At 41.4% G+C, this 26,358-nt stretch overlaps 1 protein-coding gene and 1 long non-coding RNA gene across 3 annotated transcripts in view; both read right to left on the bottom strand.

Annotated features, from left to right (window-relative positions):
* LOC139175661 (veficolin-1-like) overlaps positions 1–24,493 on the bottom strand; it is a 940,898-nt gene extending 916,405 nt beyond the window's left edge. Inside the window, exons 1-8 of one of the 2 annotated variants that reach the window (XR_011560551.1) lie at positions 20,918–21,066; positions 19,438–19,575; positions 18,505–18,576; positions 17,643–17,678; positions 16,570–16,703; positions 14,756–14,885; positions 13,318–13,452; positions 10,280–10,755 (exon numbers count right to left, since the gene is read on the bottom strand). Coding sequence is in view for 1 of the 2 variants with exons in the window: in XM_070766847.1 (XP_070622948.1) it covers positions 10,505–10,755; positions 13,318–13,452; positions 14,756–14,885; positions 16,570–16,703; positions 17,643–17,678; positions 18,505–18,576; positions 19,438–19,575; positions 20,918–21,017 (996 nt within the window). In the remaining variant the exon portion in view is untranslated. Of the gene's footprint in view, positions 1–9,884; positions 10,756–13,317; positions 13,453–14,755; positions 14,886–16,569; positions 16,704–17,642; positions 17,679–18,504; positions 18,577–19,437; positions 19,576–20,917 lie in introns of those variants that run through there. The other variant, XM_070766847.1, reaches the window with a different exon arrangement.
* Positions 1,378–3,224, bottom strand: LOC139175364 (uncharacterized). The gene is made up of 2 exons (XR_011560517.1): positions 3,133–3,224; positions 1,378–1,567 (listed from the first exon to the last, which is right to left on the bottom strand). It is a non-coding gene; the product is annotated as an uncharacterized lncRNA (long non-coding RNA).
* Positions 24,494–26,358: the final 1,865 nt, after the last annotated feature.

The raw sequence follows: 26,358 nt of genomic DNA, 5'->3' as shown, positions 1-26,358 counted from the left end.
AATGGTCATGCACTTTTTTCACTGACATAACTTTGAACATCACTAAATGAACCTTTGTACATTGAGAACCTGTAATTAGATTCAGCTGACAATCCTGGCTAAAGAACTTCTTAAATAAAAATCTAGCTCGTTTTTTCTTTGTCAGAAAAACTAAGCATTTTAACTAGCTATACATTGGAACTTTGCACTTTGATATTGCCCTTTATGGGCTAATATAGAGACTCATGTCATGTCTTAGTTATTCAATACTTAGGAGGTATCACATTAAAAATTGTGATAGAACCCAGAAATAGAAATGTAGTACTAAGCTGTAACTCCTTGCATCCTTTCTCCTAAACCCTTTAGCTCCCTACCTTCTATCTTTGTTACTAATACAGTATTTATTTCCAGATTGACTGGTTATAACATAGATGGTTCTCATTTAATGACTTGCGACAGTTTTAACTTGACAGCATTGAACAAATGGTACTCCCGAGTTCCGACTAATCCTCAAAGCTCCAGCCATCGCAGTATCCCAAAGTCGTGTGATTGTCCTCGGCAACCTTGTTTGCCAACTTACAAACTCAATGAGAACCAGCAGTAGTCATAAATGGTAGCAATGTTTTCACTTAATGAAATAGGGTTCTATTACTGCTCCCCCCCTCCTTGCCTTCCGACTCATTTATGCCGCCAGGCCTGAAGCCATTTATTTATTTATTTGATTTTTATGCCGCCCAGTCAGCTTCAGTGGTCTGCAGTACAGCACTCTATCTGCTGCACCACCCCGGCTCAAAGACATTAGATCTTTGCCCCCTAGCTAATGAATGTGTTGAGAGAATGTTGAGTGAATGGAATGATTGCTTTTTATGCTTTTGGGGTTTTTTAGATTCTTAATTGGATTCAAGATTTTGTATACTGTGTATTATATGTTGTGAGCCACCCCCAGTCCTCAGAGAGGGGTGGCATAGAAATCAATCAATCAAATAAATAAATAAATAAATTTACTTAGACTAGCTTAGCCATGGTTTAGTTGTCAATCACATTTTCACATGGCCTGAATTATAAACCAACTGCAAACTAGAATTGTACAATGTTAGGCTACATGTGGGTGACTTAGGTTCAAGATTGGTTGTCCTGCTAATAAAAATTATTTTAAACGCTGTAACTGGTGTCAAAAACTATTCTTCATGTCATATTTTTCTCTGCCAATATAAATTTCATGATGAAGAGGGCTTACTTTATCTTTCTTCTGTTCCTTCTATTCCTGTGAAGCTTAAAAAAAAACGTATCTGAAATTTGCATAAATATATATGTAATTATTAATATAGAGAAACCAATATTTACTTCTATTATAGATAATGCATACTGTTTTTTCTAAATAAAAACTTGGACTTGCTGTTGTGAATTTTCAAATTTTAGTTTTAATAATGAAAGCCTCTGGGAATAACAAACATTGACATTTTCTTCTTCGTGACCATGTTCCCAAAGTCTTTTCTTCTCATTTAGTGTAACTGTCCAGATTGCCCATAACCCAACAAATTGGGAAAAAGCCGCCAGTAAAAATCACTGTGAATCCAATGACATTTTCCTGTGAATTGGGGAAAAAAAAGGATGTTACGAATGCAGCATATGAGAGATATTAGATACACAAGCTAGGTGAGCGAGAATTGTGACTGCTTGTTTCATGTCTAGTGCATATATGAAAGCTTATGGATTGAGTACAAACTTCTATAACTTACAGCACATGTGATTTATAATTCATGTTGCAAATAACTTACGACATATACAATACTAATTGTAATCTTAATGATCCTCAATTTTCTCAGTAGTATAAATTCCTGTAAATTCCTTGAGGTTCAGAGTATTAGAATTACTTTCAAATTAGGTTCTATCTATTATGTTTTACTTATTTCTTACAGCAAATAATACAATGACAACATAAATCTCAGATGTATTGCAGCCTATTTAAAATATATGAAGTTAGTGCTTTACTGCAGGTAAATCTTCAACATCATTTTAAAAAATGCATTCATGTTTGCTGCAAATTAAAATTTAGATAGTCTTGAAACAGAAGAATTTCTAACAGTAAAGACTTTCCCCTCTTACCAGTTTCTTGGGAAATGAAAAAAAGGGGAATGTATAGGATTAAAACTGAAAAAGGCTACTTCTAGCCTACTCTCATAAAATTCTTTATGAAGCACAAGTGTGCTGAGTGGAAATATTCCAAACTAAGAAACAAATCATAATGATTTTTAAACAACTAGCTCAAACCACTTATCCTATTCATTGTCCTTTCATCTGTTACAATGCTGCCCCTCAGGAATAGATTGTCACAACACCGGGATTGTGGGGGCAATATGCTGGCTCTGTTAAATCAGAAATTGAGGTGTTGGTGGTGGGGAATATAATACTTCAGATTCTAAAATGTTGGATATAAACACTGTCTTAAAATGAAATGACGGTATTAAGAGCAAATTTTACACATTTTAATGAATATCAGGGGGAAAACACTGGGTGGTGGTGGTGAGGTGGAGAGCTAATCTCTCCTGCCTTCATATTATCTTTATTTTAGTCAGTGAGTGCAAGAACACAGAGAGGATTTAAGGCTTATGTCTGTTAGGTTTTCATTAAAGGATCTACAAGGCCTCCTACAACTATAGGGGCCGTAGGTCCTCTGCCGTAGGCATTTTAATGACCATTTTAAAATTTCCTTTTAAAAAGAAGACATGAGGTGAGGTTGTCCTTGGGAGCATTTCCTCTTCCACCACATTATTTCAGTCCGTCCAGAAAAATAGGCTATATGTGTGTGTGTGTGTGTGTGTGTGTGTGTGTGTATACAGTATATACTGTATATATACATACATACATACATACATACATACACACACACACACATATATATATATATACACGCTACACACACACACACACACACACACTCACATAAAATGCAATTAAAATAAAAGGCTTTGCCCCCGTGTTTCTTTCGAAAGTGGTCCTCTTAGCCTAGGCCTAGCCAGGGAGGGGGCTCTTGCCAGATGCGACTAGGGCCTTCTGAAAGGTGAGCAGTACTGTATTGACATAAGTATTCATAAGTCATGGGCGGTTTTGTGTGCGCGTGCGCATTGGAAGCAAAAAAAAAAAAATACTCACCAAGAAACTGTTTCCTGGCTTGGTGGACATCTTTGCCCTTGGGAGGATCTGGTTCCTCACAGGCCCGTTCAGTAACCGCAGCCCCCTCTGGAAAGTCAGCATGACTGCGCGCCGGTAGCTGCCTCTCGGCTCGTTCACCTTTGGAGGAGTGGGTGAGGGAGAAACGCGTGCACGGCCTCCGCCCTTGAGCCCCGCAGCAGCCGACGACCGAACCCTCACCTAGGCTGGGAAGATCTGCGCAAGGTCGGCGGGGGAAGGAAAGAGATTGCCGCGAGCTCGGCGGGAGCAGCGCCGCCTGCAGGTGGTTCGCTGGGAACTGCAGCGGTTGTGACGAAAGCCTACGCGCTGCGGAAGAGCAGCAGCCGGAAGAGAGTGCGCAAAGGACGCAGGCGGGGCGGTGCTTTCGGAGGAGAGGCGGGAGGAGGGGGGGAGTGAGTGAAGGTAGAAGATGTACTGTATATCCCGCGGTCTTTCTAGAATTGATTATCAGTCTGGACCAGAGGTCTTCGAACTTGGGAACTTTAACACCTGTGGTCTGTGGACTTCAACAATTCTGGGAGTTGAAGTTCACAGGTCTTAAAGTTCCCAAGTTTGGGGACCCCTGGACGCTGGAGAATGGAAGACGGAATCCCTACTCAATCCATAACTAATGCATTTCTGAAAACGAGCCTATTGGGATGCCCGGTTGAGCGTAATCAGTATATAATCCGTAACTCGACCGCAGAAAATACGACTTCAGCAAAAGAGCGGTCAGTGCCTGGAATGCACTATCTGACTTTGTGGTTTCTACCCCAAAAACCTTTACGTTAGATTGTCTACAGTTGGCCTCTCCGTTTCTAAGAGGTCTGTAAGGAGCTGTATAAGCGCACCAGTGTGTCTACGTCCCTGTCCTACTGTTCTATTGTTCTCTTTTATCGTTACTTTTTACTTACGTCTATACAAAGTACTACTATACATGTTTGACAAATAAATACATTAATAAGAATAATAAGAATAACATTATTATTATTATTATTATTATTATTATTATTAATAATAATAATAATAATAAATATGTCCTTAAGCTTGGAGTTTTGAGTTTGAGTTGAGCCACTCAAGGTTGACTAGCCTCCGAAGACGTGAAATGGTGCTTCCTGTAGGCAAATAAAGAAGCGAGTTCACTGGATGTCATCTTAATGTCCTGTGGAGAGAAATCAGCACATGCACAATCGTCCATTGCATGAGTGTTTTTCCCCTGACGGGTTATTTAAGACAAGTTATGCTCATGGCTTAAGCAGCATTGGTGATTTGAGTTGTAATGGATACCCTACTCCAGGGGTCCTCAAACTTGGCAACTTTTAAGATTTGTGGACTTCAACTTCCAGAATTCTCCAGCCAGCTATGCTGGGAGTTGAAGTCGACCACAAGTCTTAAAAGTTGCCAAGTTTGAAGACCTCGGCCCTACTCCATTTTCTTTAATCAGTCTAGAGGTGAAAAATCCCGAAACGAGTGAAAGGCCAGGTTTACTTCATCGTTCTCAGATGATTTTTTTTCTCCTGATTTTTAATAATGGAATAGGATACAACCATGACACTTCAAAGAAATTGTTAATAGCAATATCTTTTTATATTCCCCATAATTTAGAAATGATTCTGTTAGATAATTTGTTATGATCTTAACAGCACAAGGATGACTTGATATAGTTGCTCCTCCATCTTTGAATTCAAAATTATAGTATGGTTTAGTAGCCCACACAGTTTTATTATCTTGCCAATTTGCAATTACTTGATCCACTTCAGTACAGTGATACAAATATGGAGAATTGAATGGAACTACTGTACTGTATATAATACAGCAATTATTGCTAGCAAGGGAGGGTCCACTGATTAAGAAAAAATAATTTATAGTGTTTGCACAATGATGACATCTTTGGGTCCTAACCATTAACATAACTCTGCTACATCTTCACAATAGGTGCTACTGCTTTTTTAAATTTTTGGAACATTCTGTGGTAATATGTTCACCAGCTGATTAAGACACATAGATATATAAATAGGAAGAGTGTCTTTTGAAGTTGATCTCTTAAAAGCACAGTTTGGAATGTTTCACTTTTATATTTGACTTTTCTGTTTCTTTTCCCTCTCCTAGTTGATAGTATAGAATTGAAATTGTGTTACAAGATGGAAGTTACCAGCATAGGGATCATGAAATTAGATGGCCTATGAAATGTTGCTACCATTGAGTGCTTATTGAGTTCATTCTTGACAACCATTATATATTTTAATATATTGCTCTTTTGCGGTTTGTATTGTTTTAAGTATATTGTTAACTAGTCTTCTTCTTTGCAGACTAAACATCCCTAGATCCTTTAACCGTTCTTCATGGGACATGGTTTCCAGACCACTCACCATCCTTGTAACTCTCCTTTGAACTTGCTCTAGTTTATCAATGTCCTTTTTAAATTGGGTCCCCCAGAACTGAACACAGAATTCCAGGTATGGTCGTACCAAACTACTGTAGAGAGGAATAATTACTTCACGTGAGTGAGATTCTATGCTCCTCTTGATGCATCCCAGGATTGTGTTTGCCTTTTTTGCAGCTGCTTCACACTGTCGACTCATGTTTAATCTATGATCTACCAATACACCCAGGTCTGTGGATCGAGGAGGACGCCCAAGTTGCAGACCCTTTCCGAGGGGTGCAATAATCCCCTCCCCCAGAGTAATGGACGAACAGATGGAATTGTCCTTGGGAGGCAAAACCCACAGCCACTCCATCTTGTCAGGGTTGAGTTTGAGCCTGTTAACACCCATCCAGACCCTAACAACCTCCAGGCACTGGCACATCACTTCCACTGCTTCGCTGATTGGACATGGGATGGAGATGTATAACTGGGTACCATCAGCATACTGAAGATACCTCACCCCATGCCCTTGGATGATCTCACCCAGCGGTTTCATGTAGATATTAAATAGCAGGGGGGAGGGGACTGACCCCTGAGGCACCCTGCAAGGGAGAGACCTAGAGGTCGACCTCTGACTCCCCCAACACCAACTGTGACCGACCGGAAAGATAGGAGGAGAACCACTGCAAAACCCCCACCCCCAATCCCTCCAGCCGGCACTGAAGGATACCATGGTCGATGGCATTGAAAGCCGCTGAGAGGTCAAGAAGCACCAGGACAGAGGACAAGCCCCTGTCCCAGGCCCGCCAGAGATCATCCATCAGCACGACCAAAGCAGTTTCTGTGCTGTAGCTGGGCCTGAATCCTGACTGTTGAGGGCGTAGATAGTCGGCTTCTTCTAAGGACCACTGGAGCTGGAGCGAAGGGAAGGTTGGAGACTGGACGATAGTTATTAAGCATGGCTGGGTCCAGGGAAGGCTTCTTGAGGAGGGGGCGCACAAGTGCCTCCTTGTAGGGAGTGAATCTGGTAAACCTCAAGCACACTCTGAAAGCCCTCTGGGTCCATCAGGCATCTGGGGTGGAACCACCTAATCAGTTCCTCCTCCCTGCGGGGGAGGATTGGAGCCATGAAGTCAAACTGTAGTACAAAATGGTCTGACCATGACAAAGGCAATGCATCTAAGCCCTTTGTTCCTTCAATAGCAGAATGAAGGCCAGCTGTTGTTGTATGTCCTTTTTCAGAAAAAAACAGATGCAAAATAAGTGTTCAGAAATTCAGCTTTCTCAGTATTGTTTTTGATCAATTTACCATTTTCCCTCTGTAGAACTCCTATAGCAACTTTAGCTTTTCTTTCCCCCCCCCCAAAAAAACTTTTATTATTGCTTTTTACATTCCTTGTGACAGTGTTTTTCAACCAGTGTGCTGTGGCACACTAGTGTGCAGTGAGACATGGTCAGGTGTGCCGCGAAGAAGGAAGCTCAGATTCCGGTCTCGCAACTTTTTGCAGAGAGAGAGTGTGTGTGTGAGAGAGAGAGAGAGAGAGAAAGAAAAAGAAAGAAAGAAAGAAAGAGAGAGAGAAAGAGAGTGAGAGAAAAAGCAAGAGAAAGAAAAGAGAGAAAGAGAGAGAAAGCAAGTATCAGAGAAAGAAAGCAAGAGAGAGAGAGAAAAGGAGAGGAAGGGAGAGAGAGAAATGAGCAAAAAGGGGAGGAAAGAAAGAAATGAAAAAATGATTGAGACAGAGAATGAGAGGAAAGAGAGAGAAACAAAAGAGAGAAGTGACTCTTGATTTCAAGCATATGATAAAAAGCACCCAAAGAATAAGAGAGAAAAAACCCCCAGCCCTCACCTGTTTTTGGAAATGGTTCAAAAGTGGGTATACAAACACACGGATGGGGAGGAGACAGGGATGGAAAAAGAGAGGAGAGTGTGCCCCAGGATTTTAAAATGTAAAAAATGTGCCGCGTCTCAAAAAAGGTTGAAAATCACTGCCTTGTGAGACTCAGTGATACCTATGACATCATATTTATTTTCTTGTGTTAGGATCTCCAATTCTTCTTTTTTGTTTCCCATGCTATGTGCATTAGTGTAGAAGCATTTTAGTTTGTGATTTAGCTTGCTTTCTCAGGGTCTCTCCCAAACGTTATGCCTTTGTTCTTCTCTTTTTATTTGGCCAGTATGATTGTCCTCTGCATTCATTGGCTGTGCATGTTTGCCTGTCCTTTTACTTCCCTTCCCCTTCTGCTTTAGTTTAAAGCTCTCCTGATGAGTGATGCAAGACGCCTTCCAAAAATATTCTTTTCCATTCTTGTAAGGTGCAACCCATTCCTTGCCAAGAATCCATCATATAAGTAGCTCACTCCATGGTCTAGAAATCCAAATCCCTGCTGGTAGCATCACCGGCATAGCCGGTTGTTTACCTTCAAAATCTTGTTCCATCTTCTTCTTCCGTGACCATCCACTGGGACGATAGATGAGAAGACTACCTGTGCTCCCAGTTCCTTCACTTTCTTGCCTAGGTCCTCAAAATCTCTGCAGATAGTTTCAAAATCCTGTGTTGCAGTGTTGTTTGTCCCTACATGTATCAATAGAAATGGGTAGTCATCTGGAGGACATGTCTTTGATTCATGCTCCTGGAAGATAGCATATCTCTTGTGAAGTTATGTCAGGTCTGCACACAGCCACTTCTGTTCCTCTTGTTAAATCAGAGGCTGGAGGCTGATGAAGAGGATAATAGCTCTTTATTTAATAGTCAGGAACATCTAAAATGACCAGCTCGCAGGCAGGTAGCGACTTAAGAGACAAGCGGCCAAAACCACCTTATATACATTATTACTAGCGCAGGGATTGGTGACAATGTTTCAAGATTTCGCGCTGGAGCTTCCTATTGGTTGAGCCCGGAGGCTCCTTATTGGTCGTGCCCAGGCTTCCCATTGGTTGCACTAGCAGGCTTCTTATTGGTCGCCCTGCTCCAATCAGCGATCACCTTTATTCTAGCAACTTGCAAACATAACACCTCTCAATAGGGAATCCCCCACAACCACCACTCTCCTTTTCTTCTTCTTCTCTGGGGCAGTTTGTTTCTTCAATTCAAGAGGTTTCTGAGTGCTAACTGGACTGTTCCTCATGGGTGATCCAGATGTATAATTCTGCTTCTCTTTATTGTTTTCTTGCATGAAAACCTGATATTGGTTCTTAAGCTGTATAGGTGCTGACAGCCTCCTACCCCTCCTTCTTGTCTGAGACACATACTTCCATTCGGTTGTTTCTACTGGTATGCTAGGATTTTCTTTCTCTTCGTGAATCAGAAGGGGCTCTTCTGTTTGGGCCTCTGCATCCCTAATGAGTTTCAGAGTGGACACTCTCTCCTCAAGGCTTTGCACCTTTTCTTCCAACAGTGACACAAGCTTGCATTTGTGGCAGGTGAAGTTTGTCTTCTCTTCTTGCAGTACTGTAAACTTATCACATTCACTGCAGAAGACCATGGGGTCGCTCTTCTCTTTCATGTTGCTCTTGTCTTCCATGTTTGTCACTTTCTAGGTCTAGGGTAGTCCCCAGTGTCATCAGTCACATTGTCCAATGAATATGGCTGGCAGGCTCCTCTCCTTCACTAACCACTTGTTACAATGACATTGGTTCCAACATTGCTTCATGGCATCAGCCAACTTTGCTTCAGAGTTGACACTATCTGTATGTATTTTGGCATGTGGCGATTCCTCTCCCATCCTAGGGATCAGACAATGAACAATACAATGTTGTTTGCTCACCAGAATGGGAAAGGGCTCACTTCATGCCTTAAACATGTACAGATAGTCCTCAATTGACAACAGGAGTTGGAACCAGAATTGATATAGAAACATAGAAACATAGAAGACTGACGGCAGAAAAAGACCTCATGGTCCATCTAGTCTGCCCTTATACTATTTCCTGTGTTTTATCTTAGGATGGATATATGTTTATCCCAGGCATGTTTAAATTCAGTTACTGTGGATTTACCAACCACGTCTGCTGGAAGTTTGTTCCAAGGATCTACTACTCTTTCAGTGAAATCAATGTGTGATATCAAAGTGTGACCACATTGCTTAACAATAGTGATCCTTGTAGTCCCAGCTGCCAGCATTAATTGATTTGTAAGGTCAAGCTACTTCCTGCCAGTTTCCCATAACCAAAGTCTGGGAAATCCATAAGAGGTTTCAAGTGCCAGGCTGGCCGGAAGGTAATTAAAAGGGTGTTGCAGTGTAGGTTTGATGTTACACACATGCATGAGAGGAATGTTCACAAAAATATACCGAATGAGAGGATGCAAACATGAATGTAAGGATTTCACAACATTCCTATGTGCTGTAGCAAAGAAAAGGCAGAATTCGAAGATTAGGAATTTCTCAGTCACCATTTATTTTCAAATGATATATAATAAACTGTACATTTTAGGTTTATAAATGATTGTTCCTCTTCCCCATTACTGTGATATCAATGTGTATATCTGCTTTAATAAAATATAGTGCCAATGGCAGGGAATCTGATGTCAAGATTACTTTCAATTGGTCACAGCGGCTAGAATTTCCAGGAATTTGGCTTCAGCATCCTTTTAAAGTCTGCCTCTCCTCCCTACATCATTAAAAGCAATGCTGAGGTGATGGTACTAATAATTGCACTAGTATCCTGTCATAGTTCAGGGGTGATATAGTAATCAGAATAATTGCTTTGCATTTACAGTGTGAGGATTCTAGACATTCAACAAAAATTTATTAGGCTAGTGGTCTTACATAAGATAGCAGTGGATAGCATCCCAAATTGAAGATGCTAAATTCTCGTGCTAGAGACAGCTGGGTATACTCCATCCTCAAACTAGCCTTTTCCTTTCAGATACATTTAATTCCCAAATGAAGGCACACACGCCCTGCCACTTATTTGTATTTTTAATTACATGTGCAGTTGTTTGGATAGCCATTAGCCCAAGTTGAATGATTCCAAATATACTGATATTTCACCTACTGAGGTCTAATTTTCATGTCCACATATTTGTAAGAATAATGGTATCCCTTCCCAGCAGACCAGTTGATGCCATCAGCATAAGAGCTATGTTCCCCTTTGTGATACAGGCCATTCAGGTTGGAATTGTGGCAGACACCATACCACCAACCTCCCTTGTAAGCCACAGCACAACTTCCGGATGCATTGATATCATTGTCTTTGTCTTTTGTAGAGAATGCCATGCCATTATGTCCTGAGAAAGAATCCCCTAAGTGAAGAAAAGTCAGAGGGAAAAGTCAGTGACTTACTGCATTGTTGCAAGATGTGCGTACCATGCCGCCTTGATTGCATCAGCGGAATCCCGCTCGGCCGCTCTGTTTAGGGTGACCCGCTCCCTTCTTAACCAGGAGGGAGTTGGGGAGCCCTTGCAGAGCAGTGCCTAGGATTTTAATACGTTTTTCACTGATAAAATCGCTCAGATCCGGGCCGACCTTGACTCCAATTGGAAAACAGAGTCGACTGACAACAAGTCAGTCAAGGTGACTGGGGCACGTACTTGTCCACCTGTCGGGGAAGAGTTTGATCGGGTGACACCTGATGAAGTGGACAAGGCCATTGGAGCTGTGAGTTCCGCCACCTGTTTACTGGATCCGTGTCCCTCCTGGTTGGTCTCGGCCAGCAGGGAGGTGACACGGAGCTGGGTCCAGGAGATTACCAACGCTTCCTTGGGGAGGGGAGTTTTTCCAACACTCTATAAAGAGGCGCTCGTGCGCCCCCTCCTCAAGAAGCCTTCCCTGGACCCAGTCGTACTTAATAATTCTCGTCCAGTCTCCAACCTTCCCTTTATGGGGAAGGTTGTTGAGAAGGTGGTGGCGCTCCAGCTCCAACGGTCCTTGGAAGAAGCCGATTATCTAGATCCCCAGCAGTCAGGTTTCAGGCCTGGTTACAGCACAGAAACTGCTTTGGTCGCGTTGATGGATGATCTCTGGCGGGCCTGGGACATGGGTTTATCCTCTGTCCTGGTGCTCCTTGACCTCTCAGCGGCTTTCGATACCATCGACCATGGTATCCTTCTGCACCGGCTGGAGGGGTTGGGGGTGGGATCACTGTTCTTCAGTGGTTCTCCTCCTACCTCTCTGGTCGGTCACAGTCGGTGTTAGTGGGGGGCCAGAGGTCGACTCCGAGGTCTCTCCCTTGTGGAGTGCCTCAGGGGTCGGTCCTCTCCCCCCTGCTATTTAATATCTCCATGAAACCGCTGGGTGAGATCATCCAAGGGCATGGGGTGAGGTATCATCAGTACGCTGATGATACCCAGCTTTACATCTCCACCCTATGTCCAGTCAACGAAGCAGTGGAAGTGATGTGCCGTTGCCTGGAGGCTGTTGGGGCCTGGATGGGTGTCAGCAGACTCAAACTCAACCCGGATAAGACGGAGTGGCTGTGGGTTTTGCCTCCCAAGGACAATCCCATCTGTCCGTCTATTACCCTGGGGGGGAATTATTGACCCCCCTCGGAGAGGGTCCGTAACTTGGGCGTCCTCCTCGATCCACAGCTCACATTAGAGAACCATCTTTCAGCTGTGACAAGGGGGGCGTTTGCCCAGGTTCGCCTGGTGCACCAGTTGCGGCCCTATCTGGACCGGGACTCACTGCTCACAGTCACTCATGCCCTCATCACCTCGAGGTTCGACTACTGTAATGCTCTCTACATGGGGCTACCTTTGAAAAGTGTTCGGAAACTTCAGATCGTGCAGAATGCAGCTGCGAGAGCAGTCATGGGCTTACCTAGGTATGCCCATGTTTCACCATCACTCCGCAGTCTGCATTGGCTGCCGATCAATTTCCGGTCACAATTCAAAGTGTTGGTTATGACCTTTAAAGCCCTTCATGGCACTGGACCAGAATATCTCCGAGACCGCCTTCTGCCGCACGAATCCCAGCGACTGATTAGGTCCCACAGAGTGGGCCTTCTCCGGGTCCCGTCAACTAAACAATGTCCGTTGGCGGGCCCCAGGGGAAGAGCCTTCTCTGTGGCGGCCCCGACTCTCTGGAACCAACTCCCCCCAGAGATTAGACCTGCCCCTACTCTCCCTGCCTTCCGTAAACTCCTTAAAACCCACCTTTGCCGTCAGGCATGGGGAAACTGAAACACCTCCCCCGAGCATGTACAATTTATGCATGGTATGTTTGTGTGTGTGTTTGCTAGTAAATGGGGTTCTTCTAAATCTTCTTAAATGTTTTACATTTATTTGGATTTGTTATGATTGCTGTATCTTGTTGTGAGCCGCCCCGAGTCTGCGGAGAGGGGCGGCGTACAAATCTAAATAATAAATAAATAAACCATGGTTTACAAATATAGCTGGATTTCATAATATCCTAACTAAAAACCAGCCGACATAGAACAGTGTAATAAGATCACCACACACTATTATATGAGAGAGATGTAAATTGTTATATATACAAATTATATATGTTTAAAATTCTAGAGGGTAGTTCTGGACTTCATTTATTCATTCATGATTAAAAATAAAAATAAATGAGAAAGAATCAAATATACACCACAGATGGCATAGTTAGCAGAGAGTCATTTAAAAAACATAGTATGAAATAATGGAATGGAATACACAAAATAATAGAAAAGAACCCTAAGGCCAAATCCAACCCTTTTTCTTCCTGGTGCAAAGTGCAACAAAGCAAATTTAGCTCCTTTCATAGATATATGAATAGATTGATGGAGAGGGGGGGAGGGGGACTCAGAACTTGCTGAATCCCACCTCTGATCTATTCTATACCCAGGTATTCAAATGAAGAAACATCCTGCTATTACTCACCCATGTTGCCATCCAAATAGGAGCCCAACTTTAACTTATAGTTTTCACTTTCATTTGCTATTCTGAAACTGGAATATGTTGCAAAGGTTGAGGAACCGTTGAAATCTTCCACATCGATCCGCAATTGCAGTGTTCCTGAACACCAAAGGGTAGATGTTATTAATGAATGAATAATTAGAGATGCAGAAATCCTTGAAGGGAAGCATATTGATCATTGTAGTAGACTTTCATTCCACAAGTACATAACCCCAGGGCCACCACGATTCATAAAAGGTTAGGTGTCATTGATTTTTGATGGACTTGGCTCATCATGTGGAATTGTGATGATAACTAACAATAATAACTAACAACATGGAGAAAACAGAATTATAGGTGTACAAGAGTTGACCCAAGAATATTTAACCACTATCAGAAAATCACAAACTTTGTCTGGTTATTTTTGTACAATTAGCCAGAAAACCATCCATGTGTTGCACCTTTTCCTTTGCTTTCACAGAGTCAGTATGTTTATAACTGTATACCTACATATGGTGAGTAAGGCAGCAAGAAGGGATACAGATTGCTGCTGGGGTGTCTTGCTTCCATATGTGAATATATATGGGCCCTCATGAGAAAGAAAGCAATTTTCTCCTTTTCCCTATTTTTAAACATTTTATTCCTGATGTTAGTTATCAACTGTCTTTGGGAATCATGCTACAAAAAGCTCTAAGAAAAATCACAAATTATGGAAGAAAGTTTGTTTTCCTCAGATTTAATTTATGAATTTGGAATGTACCATTAATTTTTATGGAAGGAAATGGAAGGTAAGTTTTATGAATGCAACAAGAACAGATCAGAATCTTTCTTTGATACATATGACTCTGTGATGAAAAGAGAGACTCTGGTAATATTAGAGACAGAATCTAAAAGGATTGATATTCATCTTTCTTTTAGGCCGAAGCCATTTTACTTGGAGTTTTTGGCCTACCACACATTATGCTATTTTAAAATGTATTCTTAGCTATGGGAATTTGGGAGGGGTAATTGCATGAGGGATGTCTGCATATAGCCATAACAAATTTCTTCTAGATTGTCAAGGTCTTCCTTTGCCTTTACACTTCTGCACCATCGATGGAGCTGGGAGTTGTTGCCAAGTAGGTAGATGAAGATTGGTCAATGTGGAGTGGGGGATGTGGGGACAAGGGCTTGAACTTTCAACTGGCTGGGGAAACCCCTGGGACTTCAGATTTGGGTTTCTCCTAAATGTGCCAACATGGCTTTGTTAATAAATGGAATGTTGAGGAATCCTTTGCCCCAGACTCTGATTTAGTTTTGGATACTATTTGGAACCCTGATACTTTCCTTATCAATTAATTCCGATAGTGATGAGCATTATCCATGTAAAAGTATTTAATTGATCAAATTGAGCCTCAGATAAAAGAGGAGATTTTGGACTTACCAGAACTGGTGAGAAGATGGATCTTATCATTGCCCAACCAGAATTCTGATCCTTGCCTCCCAAATCCTTTCTTGTATGATTCCCAGTCACGGTAGAATTTGACAGACCCATCTTGGCGCCTCTGGAAGACCTGGTTGAGAGAGAGAATCTGCTTTCTTAATATTATACCTTTTCCACTTGAGTCTCTCATACTGACTTAGTAAGTTCTTAGTAGGCTACTCCTTTAAAAGTAAAGCATTGTGGCATGGTAACTGCAGTATTAAACAGATATTTAGAAGCACTACTATCCATGCAGTATGGAAGGCCAAGAAAGGAATCAAGAAAAATTATAGAATACTATGAAACAACTTGCATTGGTTATCCCACATGCCCAATAGGCATTCGATATTGTAAATTGGGATTTTATAAAATTATAATTATATGAAATTTGGCCCTAAATTTTAAAAAATAATTGAAACAATTTATAATAAACAACAGGTGATAATAAAAATAAATTGTTAATTAACAGATAATATTGAAATAAGAAAAGATGCCCTTTTCCACCTCTTTGGTTTATCTTAAGCTTGGAATCTATGTTAATTTGAATAAGATATCAAAGGCTTAAAAATCAAAGAAGAACATAAATTACAACTTTTGCCTATGATCTGGTGTTCATTTTAGAAGAATCTTTAGAATCTGACCCAAACTTAATCAAAATAATAGAATAGTTCAGTAAGGACTGAAAATAAATAAATCCAAATCCAAAATAATCAGTAAAAATATGACTAGAAAACAAGAATTAGAACAAATAACAAATATGCAAATTGTTAAAAAGATAAAATATCTAGGGATATGACTGATGGCAAAGTACTCTACAATAAAAGAAGATAATTACAACAAATTAATTCATTAATTAATTTCATTTGAAATTAAAAGTAACCATGGCATATAGAGAAAACCAATGCAAGATGTTTTACAGATGGCATCTTCCTCTAGCCTGGTTTTCAAAAATGTCAAATAAAATATCACCAATATGTTGGAAATGCCAAAAAGCATGTGGTACATATTTTCACCAGTGGTGGACATGTGAAAAAGCTAAAAACATTTGGACCAGGATTAGGAAAATAATAGAGGAAATTAAAAAAAAATGATATAGATTGGAAGCTAGAATTTTTTTTACTAGGAATTATATCTGGAAACTATGTAAAAGAATTATACTATTTAATAATTCACATCCTAGCAGCACTAGGATTGTATATGCATCAAACTGGAAAAATAATGATATACCAAATGACAATGAAATTGTAAGAAAATTTTTGATTGTGCTGAAATGGACAAGAGGACTAAAAAATTACAAAGTAATGAAGAATCAGAATACTATTTAACTTGCAACAGATTTTATGAATGGTTAAAAAATAGGGATTCATAACTATGAAAAGTGCAAATATCTAATTGTTAGTTGTACAGTAGTACCTCTATTTAAGAACGCCTCTACTGTTTATAGCCAAGAATTGTATTTACTTCCGCATCTCTACTTTGCTGAAATTTGACTTTCGTGGGCAGTCTCGGAACGCATTGCCCGTGAAAATCGAGGGAACACTATATTCTATTTTGTGTACATAGGTTCTCTGACCTGGCCCCCTCCAAGTAAGCTGGACAGCAACTCTTGAATTCTCAGCCAGCAGGACAATAGCTGGGAATCCTAGGTACTACATATCTGGAAGGAGCCAGGTTGGAAAAAGCTAAATTAACCTTTGAATATTACTAATAAATGAAAATAGGTTTTCCCACTTTCATTATGTAGAAAGCAAACATCTCTAAGATCTCTTACTTACCAACCAGCCCCCTCCATCTACTTCCATGTCACAGAAAACCACCATCACTTTCCCTGTGATTGGATAGATGGTGTACCAGCCAGTGAGGGTCTCTCCTTGTTCATGGAGTTCCTTGCAGTTTCTGGCTCTTCCCTCTGAGAAAAGAATTGGGGTGGGAAGGGGGAAATATTTGGTCAGTTCAGATTATCTCTGAAAATATATGGTGAGACAGTTACAGATTTCTATGCAAGAACTTTTTCAGTTAAATCACCATATTGCATATTGTAGGAGAATGGATACACATAGGTTTGCAATAATATTAATATATATATATATATATATATATATATATATATATATATATATATATATATATTTATAAAATTTATATGCCGTCCATCCCATATCCAATGACTGGGCAGCGTACAGCATATAGCTATATATTTATTTATTCAATTTTTTGATTTTTTCGATTTTTATGCCGCCCTTCTCCTTAGACTCAGGGTGGCTTACAACATGTTAGCAATAGCCCTTTTTTAAACAGAGCTAGGCTATTGCCCCCACAATCCGGGTCCTCATTTTACCCACCTCGGAAGGATGGAAGGCTGAGTCAACCTTGAGCCGGTGATGAGATTTGAACTGAGGACCTTCAGATCTACAAGTCAGCTTCAGTGGCCTGCAGTACAGCACTCTATTTGCTGCGCCACCCCGGCTCATATAGACCTTTCAAGATCTGAATAAGACATACAGTACTTGAATATGTAGCAGCTTTCCCCAAACTAGAGCCATGAATTATCTGGGAGGGGGATGATGGGAGCTAGAGTCTAACATTCTTAGAAGACACAGGTTGGGGAAAGCTGATATGTACAGATGAATTGCATCACAATGATCCTTAAACTGTGATCAGAGAATTTGTACTATTCCAAACACCGTTTCTAGCCTGCTCAGGCAGTTTTGCAGTTATTACCCTGAGTGATAAAGGTCAAACAAGGGGAGATAAAAACGAAGATAGAATCAAGCTGATGGCATTTGTGCCAATTATCTGGGGAAGTTTGAAGTGACTGGATAAGCGAGCGGAGAATGCCTAGACATACCTTCCTGCTGACAGCCTTCTAAGCGGCAGGGTTCCCCTGTGGAAAGAGGGAAAAACACCTACTTTTGAGATGAAAGTAAAAGGAAATAGGAATATGAGAACTATTTCATAGTTTCTCCTCAACTTACAACCATTCATTTAATGACCTTCAGAGTTATAACACAGTGGAAAAAGAGTTTTGTCATCAGGGGTGGGTTCCTCTTGGTTCAGACCGGTTCATCCAAACTGGTAGTGAGCTGCTGGTGATGTCATGATGATGTCACTGAACAAGATCGATTGATGCCAGTCTTTCTGAGCATGTGCAGAAGCCAAGTTCCTGCACTGTGCATGTGGTCACCATCTTTTTTTCGGCTTTGTTTTTTCTTTTGTTACTGCACATGCATGCCCTCAAGGGTGTCCATGCAGCATGAGAGGGAATGAACTGGCAGCGAGGTAAGTTGTAACCCACCTGTGGGTGACATCACCGTGGCAAATTTCTGACAATCAAAGCCACTGGGGGAGCCAGATTTACTTCATCATCATCTTACTTATAACAATTGGAATGATTCACTTATTCACTGTGACAAGAAAGGTTTAAAATGGGGCGAAACGTTTTAAACAAGTGTCTTAGCAATGGAAATTTTAGGATTAATTGTGGTCATGAGGTGAGAACTATCTGTATAATAACACGCCTTTTTATGCAATTTTGTTATCTACTTTCCTGCATAGAGGAATAGACATGTAGAAAATAACACCTGCAAAGAACTCATCTTGCACAGTGATCACCGAAGTAGAAGCTTGAGTAAGAATATTTGTTTGGAGGGCAAGAGGATTGGGATTTCCATATATCTCCCTCATTAAAATACCCCCTCTAGATACATTACCATTGTCCCCTCTGTCTCCTTTGTCTCCCTTTGGTCCAGCTTTTCCAGGTATCCCAGCAGAGCCCTTTTGACCTAAGGAGAACAGAACAAAAGAACATATTTTTTTAAAAACCTGGAATATATCAAAACCTCCCCAAATCTTGTCTTGGTAAAAAGCAAGATCACCACAGATGCTTCACTCTCTCAGTTTGCAAAAAGGAGATAACAACCCTTTGATAATCAGGAGAGCTACCAATACACTTTTCACATAATGGAAGAATGTATAACTATTCTGAACTTTCATTGTTTTTCAGGTTTTTCCTCATCTTTCTCAAGCCCTGCGAAGACCATAACAACCTTGTTAGGAAAGAACTGACTGATCCCTGGAAAGGAAGAAAGTTGATGGGCATAACAACAGTTCTTTTAACAAAATGATACAATCCATTCTCCAAGATCCTTTCCTGTAGACCAGTGATGGCAAACCTTTTTTGGCTTAGGTGCCCAAAGGGTTTGTACACATGCAATAGCAAGCTCATGTGTGCCCACACCCATAATGAAATGCCCTCTCCCCATGAATGCAGACAACCCCCACACTGCCCCACACATGCGTGTAATTTCCTGCACTGCCCCCCTCCCCACACAAGCGCACAGGCCTCACTGAAGGCCTTAGACTTCCAATAGACTTGTTGATTCAGGAGGCTTTCCTGAAGCCTGGGGAGAGTAAAAACAGCTGAAAAGAAGGCCAAAAACCAGCTGACTAGCACTCTGGAACTGACATAGGGCAGCGTCTCACATGCCGTCAGATATGGCTCTGTGTGCCACCTGTGGCACCTGTGCCATAGGTTTGCCATCACTGTTTTAGATTGTTCAGGCTATGAGATTCCTGATAACAGAGCAAATAAGCTGCTAGATCTCTTTGACATCAATAATCAACAGACATAGCCATCAACTTACCTGGGGGGCCCTGAGGTCCCGGCTCACCCTTGGCTCCAGAAAGTCCATTGGTTCCTGGCACACCTGGAATTCCAGGTATCCCTGCTTGGCCCTGGAGAACAATCCTATCACTCCCACATTGTGTTAAGCTCTTCAGCTCTGGAATAGAAGAAAGCATAAATAGAGTGAGAAGCTAGACAAAAGCAAGAAGGTTTTCCTCACAGTCTGACAAGTCACAGAGTGGCCCTATTGGATTTCTATTATGGAGGATTTTGGAAAAGTTCAGTCTTATTTTTACTGAGCCTTTGCAAGCTTGTAAATCCTGCATTTTTTGAACTGCAAGCGGAAGGGGAAGAAGGGGAGAAGAACAATGACATGGACAGGATACCTAACATGTACATGTATTTCCTTTCAAATATTCTGTTGTGGTTAGCTCTGGCCCAGCTCCTGCCCCAAGGAATGTGGAGGTGGATGTGGGGGAGGCATCCACATGCCGCAGGCATGTTTTGCTCCCAGTAGGATCTGCCGACGAAGTCTCCTCTTACCAACGAAGCGTGAGTGACAGGGAAGAGGGGAGTTTGGCAGACAGCCCAGGAGGAGATCAGTCATCTGTATGATCCCTGGATTCTGAACAAGAATTAATGACACATCCATGCATGCGTAGAGTGATGCATAGGAGACAATAGCTGAAGGATTATTACAAGAGAAAATGAGGCCATCTGTGGTTGGGTGGGGCTGCTGTAATTAGTGCTACAGATAAAAGTGCAGCCTGGTGTTTTAGCCTCATGGCAGTTTATCTGATTCATTGTTTCATCAAGATCGTGGTTTTTGCTGTTCTGGATTGTGTATGTGGACTCTCTGGACTTTAGAATTGGACTCAATTTCCCAGTTATTGGGTGAGCAATTGGACTGCATTTAACCTGTGCCTTGTGTGTACCAGAAAATTCCTTTGACAAAGGGAGCTGTTTCTGTTTTTCTGTTTATAAAAACCTTTGGGTTTTCCTTTTATCCTGTGGGGGACTAATTACCCTGTAATTACGGGAAGTTGAGACATGCCAGCAGAACATATTCTAGTCGATTACCTTACATACTTTTTGGCCAAAGACAAATCCACTGGTCTTTCTTTCCCCATCCATTAAAGCCTTTCCTAGAATGGCTGTAATTTCACTAAAGCTCCTTCTGTGGGTCTGCCAACTTTGCTTTTGCCAACTTTGCTCCTTGAACATCCATTCCTCCCCAGGAAATGAGTATGAAACAATGCCTTCCACACAGTATTGTGTTTGGGTTTCCCAATGAGGGAGAAAAAATTAACCATAGCCTGGAGGTGTGGCAAAGGTGCCAAACAGCACCTTCCCCAAAAGGAAGGAAAGTCCCAGGGGCTGGAAGGTGAAATGAGAGAAGAGAATGAGTTCCCTCCGATGATGAAATTGTGGGGGAAGCTTTCTAGAGCAATCTATCTTAATTAACTGGCTCACCCCAGAAAGGACCAATTGAGACTCACGTGCACAGCAGCTGGTTTCTGTCTCCTCCTGTGTGGATATCGCCTTCTCTGCAGATAGAGCAATCAGAAAAAGGAAGCAAAAACCAATCCGAGTTGCCATCTTGCCTCAGGGAACCTAATTTGCTGTCCTTTAAATATGTGTTTGAACTGGGCTGGAGCTTAGGTGTTCATATATATATAGCAATGCCTACTAGTTCTGCAAACCAATAAATGAGGAAATAATAGAATTTCCTTGCAAAAGTACAGTAGGAAACTATGTTGAAAGTATTCTCTTGCAACATCGCTTTTGCAAACCTTGGCACCATTCCCATATGAGGGGTGGAGCTCTGGAAAAAACATAAGTCTCTGCTTTCCACACCCTTTGTCCTTCCTTGAGCATTTTCTGTGGAATAATGTGGATCTTTTAACCTTGGTTATCGGAGGGAGAGACGAAACATGAATGAGTTATATTTCAGGTAAACAAATACATCAGCTTTTACAATTTTCCTTCTTGGATAAATATTCCCCAACAAAGAGTGACAATATCCCAATTAGCTTGCAAGTTGATTGAATGTAATTTAAGATCTGTTCATTAATCTCTTCTGCAATTTTCATATGTTCTTATAGATTTTAAATGTATTTTATACCTAGACAAGTATGAGTATAGAATAAATTGTTTTTTAAAATATAGAGTTGAAAGAAAGGTTAGGAGTAGATTAATATCCAGAAAGTAGAGCAATATCTATTAGGCTTTTCTAGCAATGTGTGCTAGCCTAGCCAGTCTTGCCATAAAAAACAGATCAAATAAAAAACAAAAAAAATATTGCAATGGTATGTGAGAAAGATGTTGGGACAGAAAGTGAAGAGATATTTGCAAGTGACAGCATAGCCTGCAGCTAAACAGTGGGCAAATGGACAGTGGACTTTGTGTAGACAAGAGGCTCAGAAAAGACTCACTAGTTTTTGTGGACTTTGTGCAGACAAGAGGCTCAGAAAAGACTCACTAGTTTTTCCATTGTAGAGGAGATGGGTTGGAGAGAGAAGTGCCCTTTTGTAGCATCATGCTTTACAACCGCATCACTTAGCAATGGAAATTCTGATCCCAATTGCCATTGGAACCCAAGAACTATGTGTTGTGGCCTGAGATTTGCATGTTGCACTTTATTGAGCGGGAGAATGAAGATTGTTGATTGGTTCTTCCTAGCTGGAGCTCTGTATTTAAACAGGTGCTGCCGCTAGGCTTTTGCTGTAATTTTATCTTAACCTAATAAAGCGCTGTTGTCACTGAACCTGCCTCCTGACTTCAATACCCAAACTCAACATTGGTGATGAAGGCAGGATACCGAAGAGCAATTTCAAAGCGATCCCATCTGGAAGAAAGCGTCGGACATTTTAGGCATCAGATTCAAAGACTACTAGCAAGCCACCATGTCATCCTTGCACCCGCCGACACTATTTGATGCATCCAAGGAGAATTGGAGGTCCTACATGATGAATTTCACAGCTTCCTTGAAGGCAACTACTTGCAAGGCCTTTCAGACAACAGAAAGCAACCAATGTTCCTGAGCCATTGAAGTTTTCCACATGGCTGTGTCCTTAGCTGAACCAACACCCATAGTGTTGGGAGTAGTCCATGTCTGGCTCAGCTGTCATGGATTTTGAGGACCAGGAGATGGAGGAAGACTGGCATCTCAGGCCACTGTTCTTGCCCTCTGAATCTGAGAGTGAGAGTGACGTGGAATTGGAGACTGGGGAACCACCAGAAAATGTAGAACTTCCAGTTAGGGCAGTGTTTCTCAAATAGTGGGGTGGGCCCCCATGGGGGACATAGAGTGATGCCAGGGGGCGTATGACTCTGGGGAATGTGCCTTAAGAGACATCATGGAAAAATATTTAACAGGAGTGAAAAGAAAGGCGGAGACAGACGGAGATAATGAGACAAACTTAAGTCTCCTGAAAGCTAAGATGAGGAAATATGACCAAGCGTATATAGTGCTTGCCTTCACTGTGAATACAGTGGGAAATGAGGAAAGACTGGTATGTTTACTGTGTCTAAAAATATTGGCATGAAGCAAAATAAATTAAGATGTTACTTAAATACATTACACTTCAATAATACTGATGAGCCACTTGAGTTTTTTCAGGGAAAACAGGTTGAATATTGCAAACAATCATCCTGGAGGAGAGTTGGGGGGGCGGGAGAATGTTTACTTCTTCCAGGGTGGGGGCATAACAGAAAATAATAGAGAAACACTGAGTTAGATATTGTCTGAGTCAGAGGATGATGGGAACTTGGAGGACCCCCTCTTAGATGCGAGGGTCAGAAAAATGAGAGCCAGACATGAATATCTCTCTAGAAGGGGTTCTAGACATTGATTAGATCTATAGGACAGGCTGATGGGAAAAGGGGCATGACAAGAAACGTTCATCATGAAGATGGAGCTTTGAGAGATTATTTCTGATTCCCCGGATTTTGATTCCTGCTTTTACAGAAGCTGGTTAAGCCTTGAACATTGAGTGAAATGATAAATACCAGAGACACCTCATTAGTGAAGATTTATGCCCCTAGCTGGCATGCATCCCCGAGTGTTATTTATGCTCAGTAGTTGGGAACGCTGTCAGCCTGGAATGCCTTAGAATTAACTTATTTCTTCCTGGACTTCGTGTAGATAATAATATTTTTTTCCTTCATCAAAGTTTATAGCGTGTGTGAGTTTGCTTTCTAATTGATTGATCCGACTAGACAGAACACATAGAAATACTCGTGTGGTCATCACTACCAACTTTATTACAAACACATTATGCTCCAGTACCTTCCAAGGTGATCAGCTGGCACAGGTTCTGCCAATGATTGGAGAAAGGCATTGAGACAGGCCTGATGCCACTCCACATCAGTCAGTGGAAGGAACTTCTCCTGGGTGTGGCTGACTCCACTCAGACCAACTCTTCTGGAACTCTTCACTGGACTCATGGGCATTCTGGTGTGTGTACGTGTTTACTTCAGGTTTGAGAGTAGGGTCTGTGGATTGTTAGAATGTAGGTTGTTTACTATGGCCAGTTTGGATGCTGTTTGCGGCTGAGTGTCTTCTGATTGTCTCAGGCTACATTCCTCTATTCTGCTCCAAAGTTGATCTATATGTCTCCTCTAAATTTTTCCCTCTTCCAATTTTACTTGATAGGACCAGGAACCAATGATGGCAATTACTTTAGCCTGAACCTAGGAAGGGTTGCCTGCATAGTTGTGGGCATAGGCTAGATTCCCTGCACTAAATAACCAGGACTGCCTAGTCAAATTGAGGGGTGCCTCAGTGTTATAGTTTGGGTGAAACCTGTATAGTTGTGACCTTAGTTTGTGACCCCTTAATAATTCTGCAGGACTCCAGTTTGTGGTTGCACTAAGCGTTATTTGTTGTGCTAATAGGAACTGGTCTATTTTGGTTTGCCAGTTCTTGAGGCACATTCTTTGTTAAAGCCTCTTTAGTCGACCTTTGTTCTACTTGTCCATTACTGGCAGGAGGGAAAAGTGCTATTAGGGCAGGTCTTATTCCCTGTTCTACTAAAAATGATTAAATGTGTTTTGCTGTGAATTGTGCCCCATTGTCAGATACCAGAAGTTTGGGCAGTCCATGGGTGGCAAAAAGTCTCTGTAGCATACTGATGATTGCTTCGGCCATTGTTGTTCTCATTAAGATTACCTTAAGCCATTTTGAATATGCATACACAATAATTAAAAATGTTTGACCCTGGACTGGTCTGGCAAAATCAATGTGTATTCTTGACCATGGCCCTTTTGGTTTCTCCCATTCCCTTGTGGATGCCTTGGATGATGCTAGTCTGGATTTCTGACATGGTGTACAAGTTGCAACCCATTCAGTTATGTCCCTGTCCATGTTATTTCTTTATACTTTTAAAAATTCTGTCCCTGCTCTTTTTTTTACTTTTTATCATTTCTTTTTATCATTAATTTATGTTGTTTTTAATGTTTATTTTTTTGTAAAATGCAGCACAATTGTTTAGAAAAAAGAGCTGCCTTGTTAACATGAAAGTTCAAGTAAAGTTGCCTTATACACACCATCTGTCCATCATACAAAGTCCATCATCAAACAGAAACTGCTGCACTGCATGACTTATTTCCTCCAGAACTTCCTCTATCCTATCATGTACTTCACCCCAGTTTCCTCCATGCCTGCAATATCAGGCAAATTTCTAAACATCTGTTCCCTATGCTCAAGAATTGCTCTCTTCTGAAATCCTCTACATTTCAAAGGTTAGGATTTCGTGACATCCTTAATGTAGTATAGCAAATAAATGGCAGAATTCAAACATTAGGAATTTCTCAGTCGCCATTTATTTTCAAATAATATAATATATAATAAGCTATACATTCTAGTTTCAGAAACAAATTGTTCCTCTTCCCCATTACTGTGATATCAATGTGTACATGTGTACCTGTGCTAAATATTGCATGTAATTGAAAGGTTATATCAATGTTATAAGGTCCTTCTGGAATACCTGATACATCCAAGGATGATACAGCAATCAGAATAACTTATTTGCATTTACAGTGTGAGGAATCTAGACATTAAATCAAAAGGTATTTGGCTAATGGCCTTCCATAAGATAATAGTGGATAATATCCCAAATTGAAGATGCTAAATTCTCATGCAAAAGTCAGCTGGGTGTCCTCCATCCTCAAACTAACTTTTTCCTTTCAGATACCTTTAATTCCCAAATGAAGGCATCCCCTCAATTTATTGATATTTATAAATATAGATACAATTTATATTGTTCCAATAGCCACTATTTAGTCTTCTCATTTCAGGAACAGAATTCATGTAGTAATTACTGTTGGGGAAACTGAACTTGCATAGTTCGGGTCTGTGCTGAACTTTGCGGGGTTCGGCATTCCGAACTTGAACCCGGATTTTTTCAGAAGTCCTTGTTCAGGTTTGGCATTCGCTCAAACACCGCAGTGGGCGGGAGGTGGAGGTGGGGAGGGCCCTGAGGCTCAAGCCACCGACCCGGCGTGGGGGGGCAGGAGGGGCGACTGAGTCAGAGCCCTCCCCGCCTTCCCCTCCTGCCCACTGCCTGCTTGAAGCTGCCAGCCAGGATCACAATTTCAGTTCTATAGTATCAACAAGGAGAGGGGGAAAAGAAACAGAAATGACAAATATAAGAGTTATTCCAAACTCTACTTTTAATCAGCCGGTGAACATGTTACCACAGAATTTTCCAAAAATTTAAGAAAGCAGTAGCACTTATTGTGAAGATGTAGAAGAGTTCTTTAATGGTTAAGACTCAAAAATGGACAAAGTCAGAGCCCTCCTCATCTCCCCCTCCCGCCCACCACCCGCTTGAAGTTGCCAGACGGGATCCTGAATAGCCAGCTGGCAGAACCTGCCTCTCCACCCCTCTGGCCCAGCATGAGGTGAAGCACTGGAGCGGGGGTGTCAGGCTCCATC

The sequence above is a fragment of the Erythrolamprus reginae genome, chromosome 1 (genome assembly GCF_031021105.1).
Source record: "Erythrolamprus reginae isolate rEryReg1 chromosome 1, rEryReg1.hap1, whole genome shotgun sequence".
NCBI classification, from domain to species: Eukaryota; Metazoa; Chordata; class Lepidosauria; order Squamata; family Dipsadidae; genus Erythrolamprus; species Erythrolamprus reginae.
The sequence above is the reverse complement of the archived record's forward strand: the minus strand, read 5'-3'. Positions and strand labels throughout refer to the sequence as shown.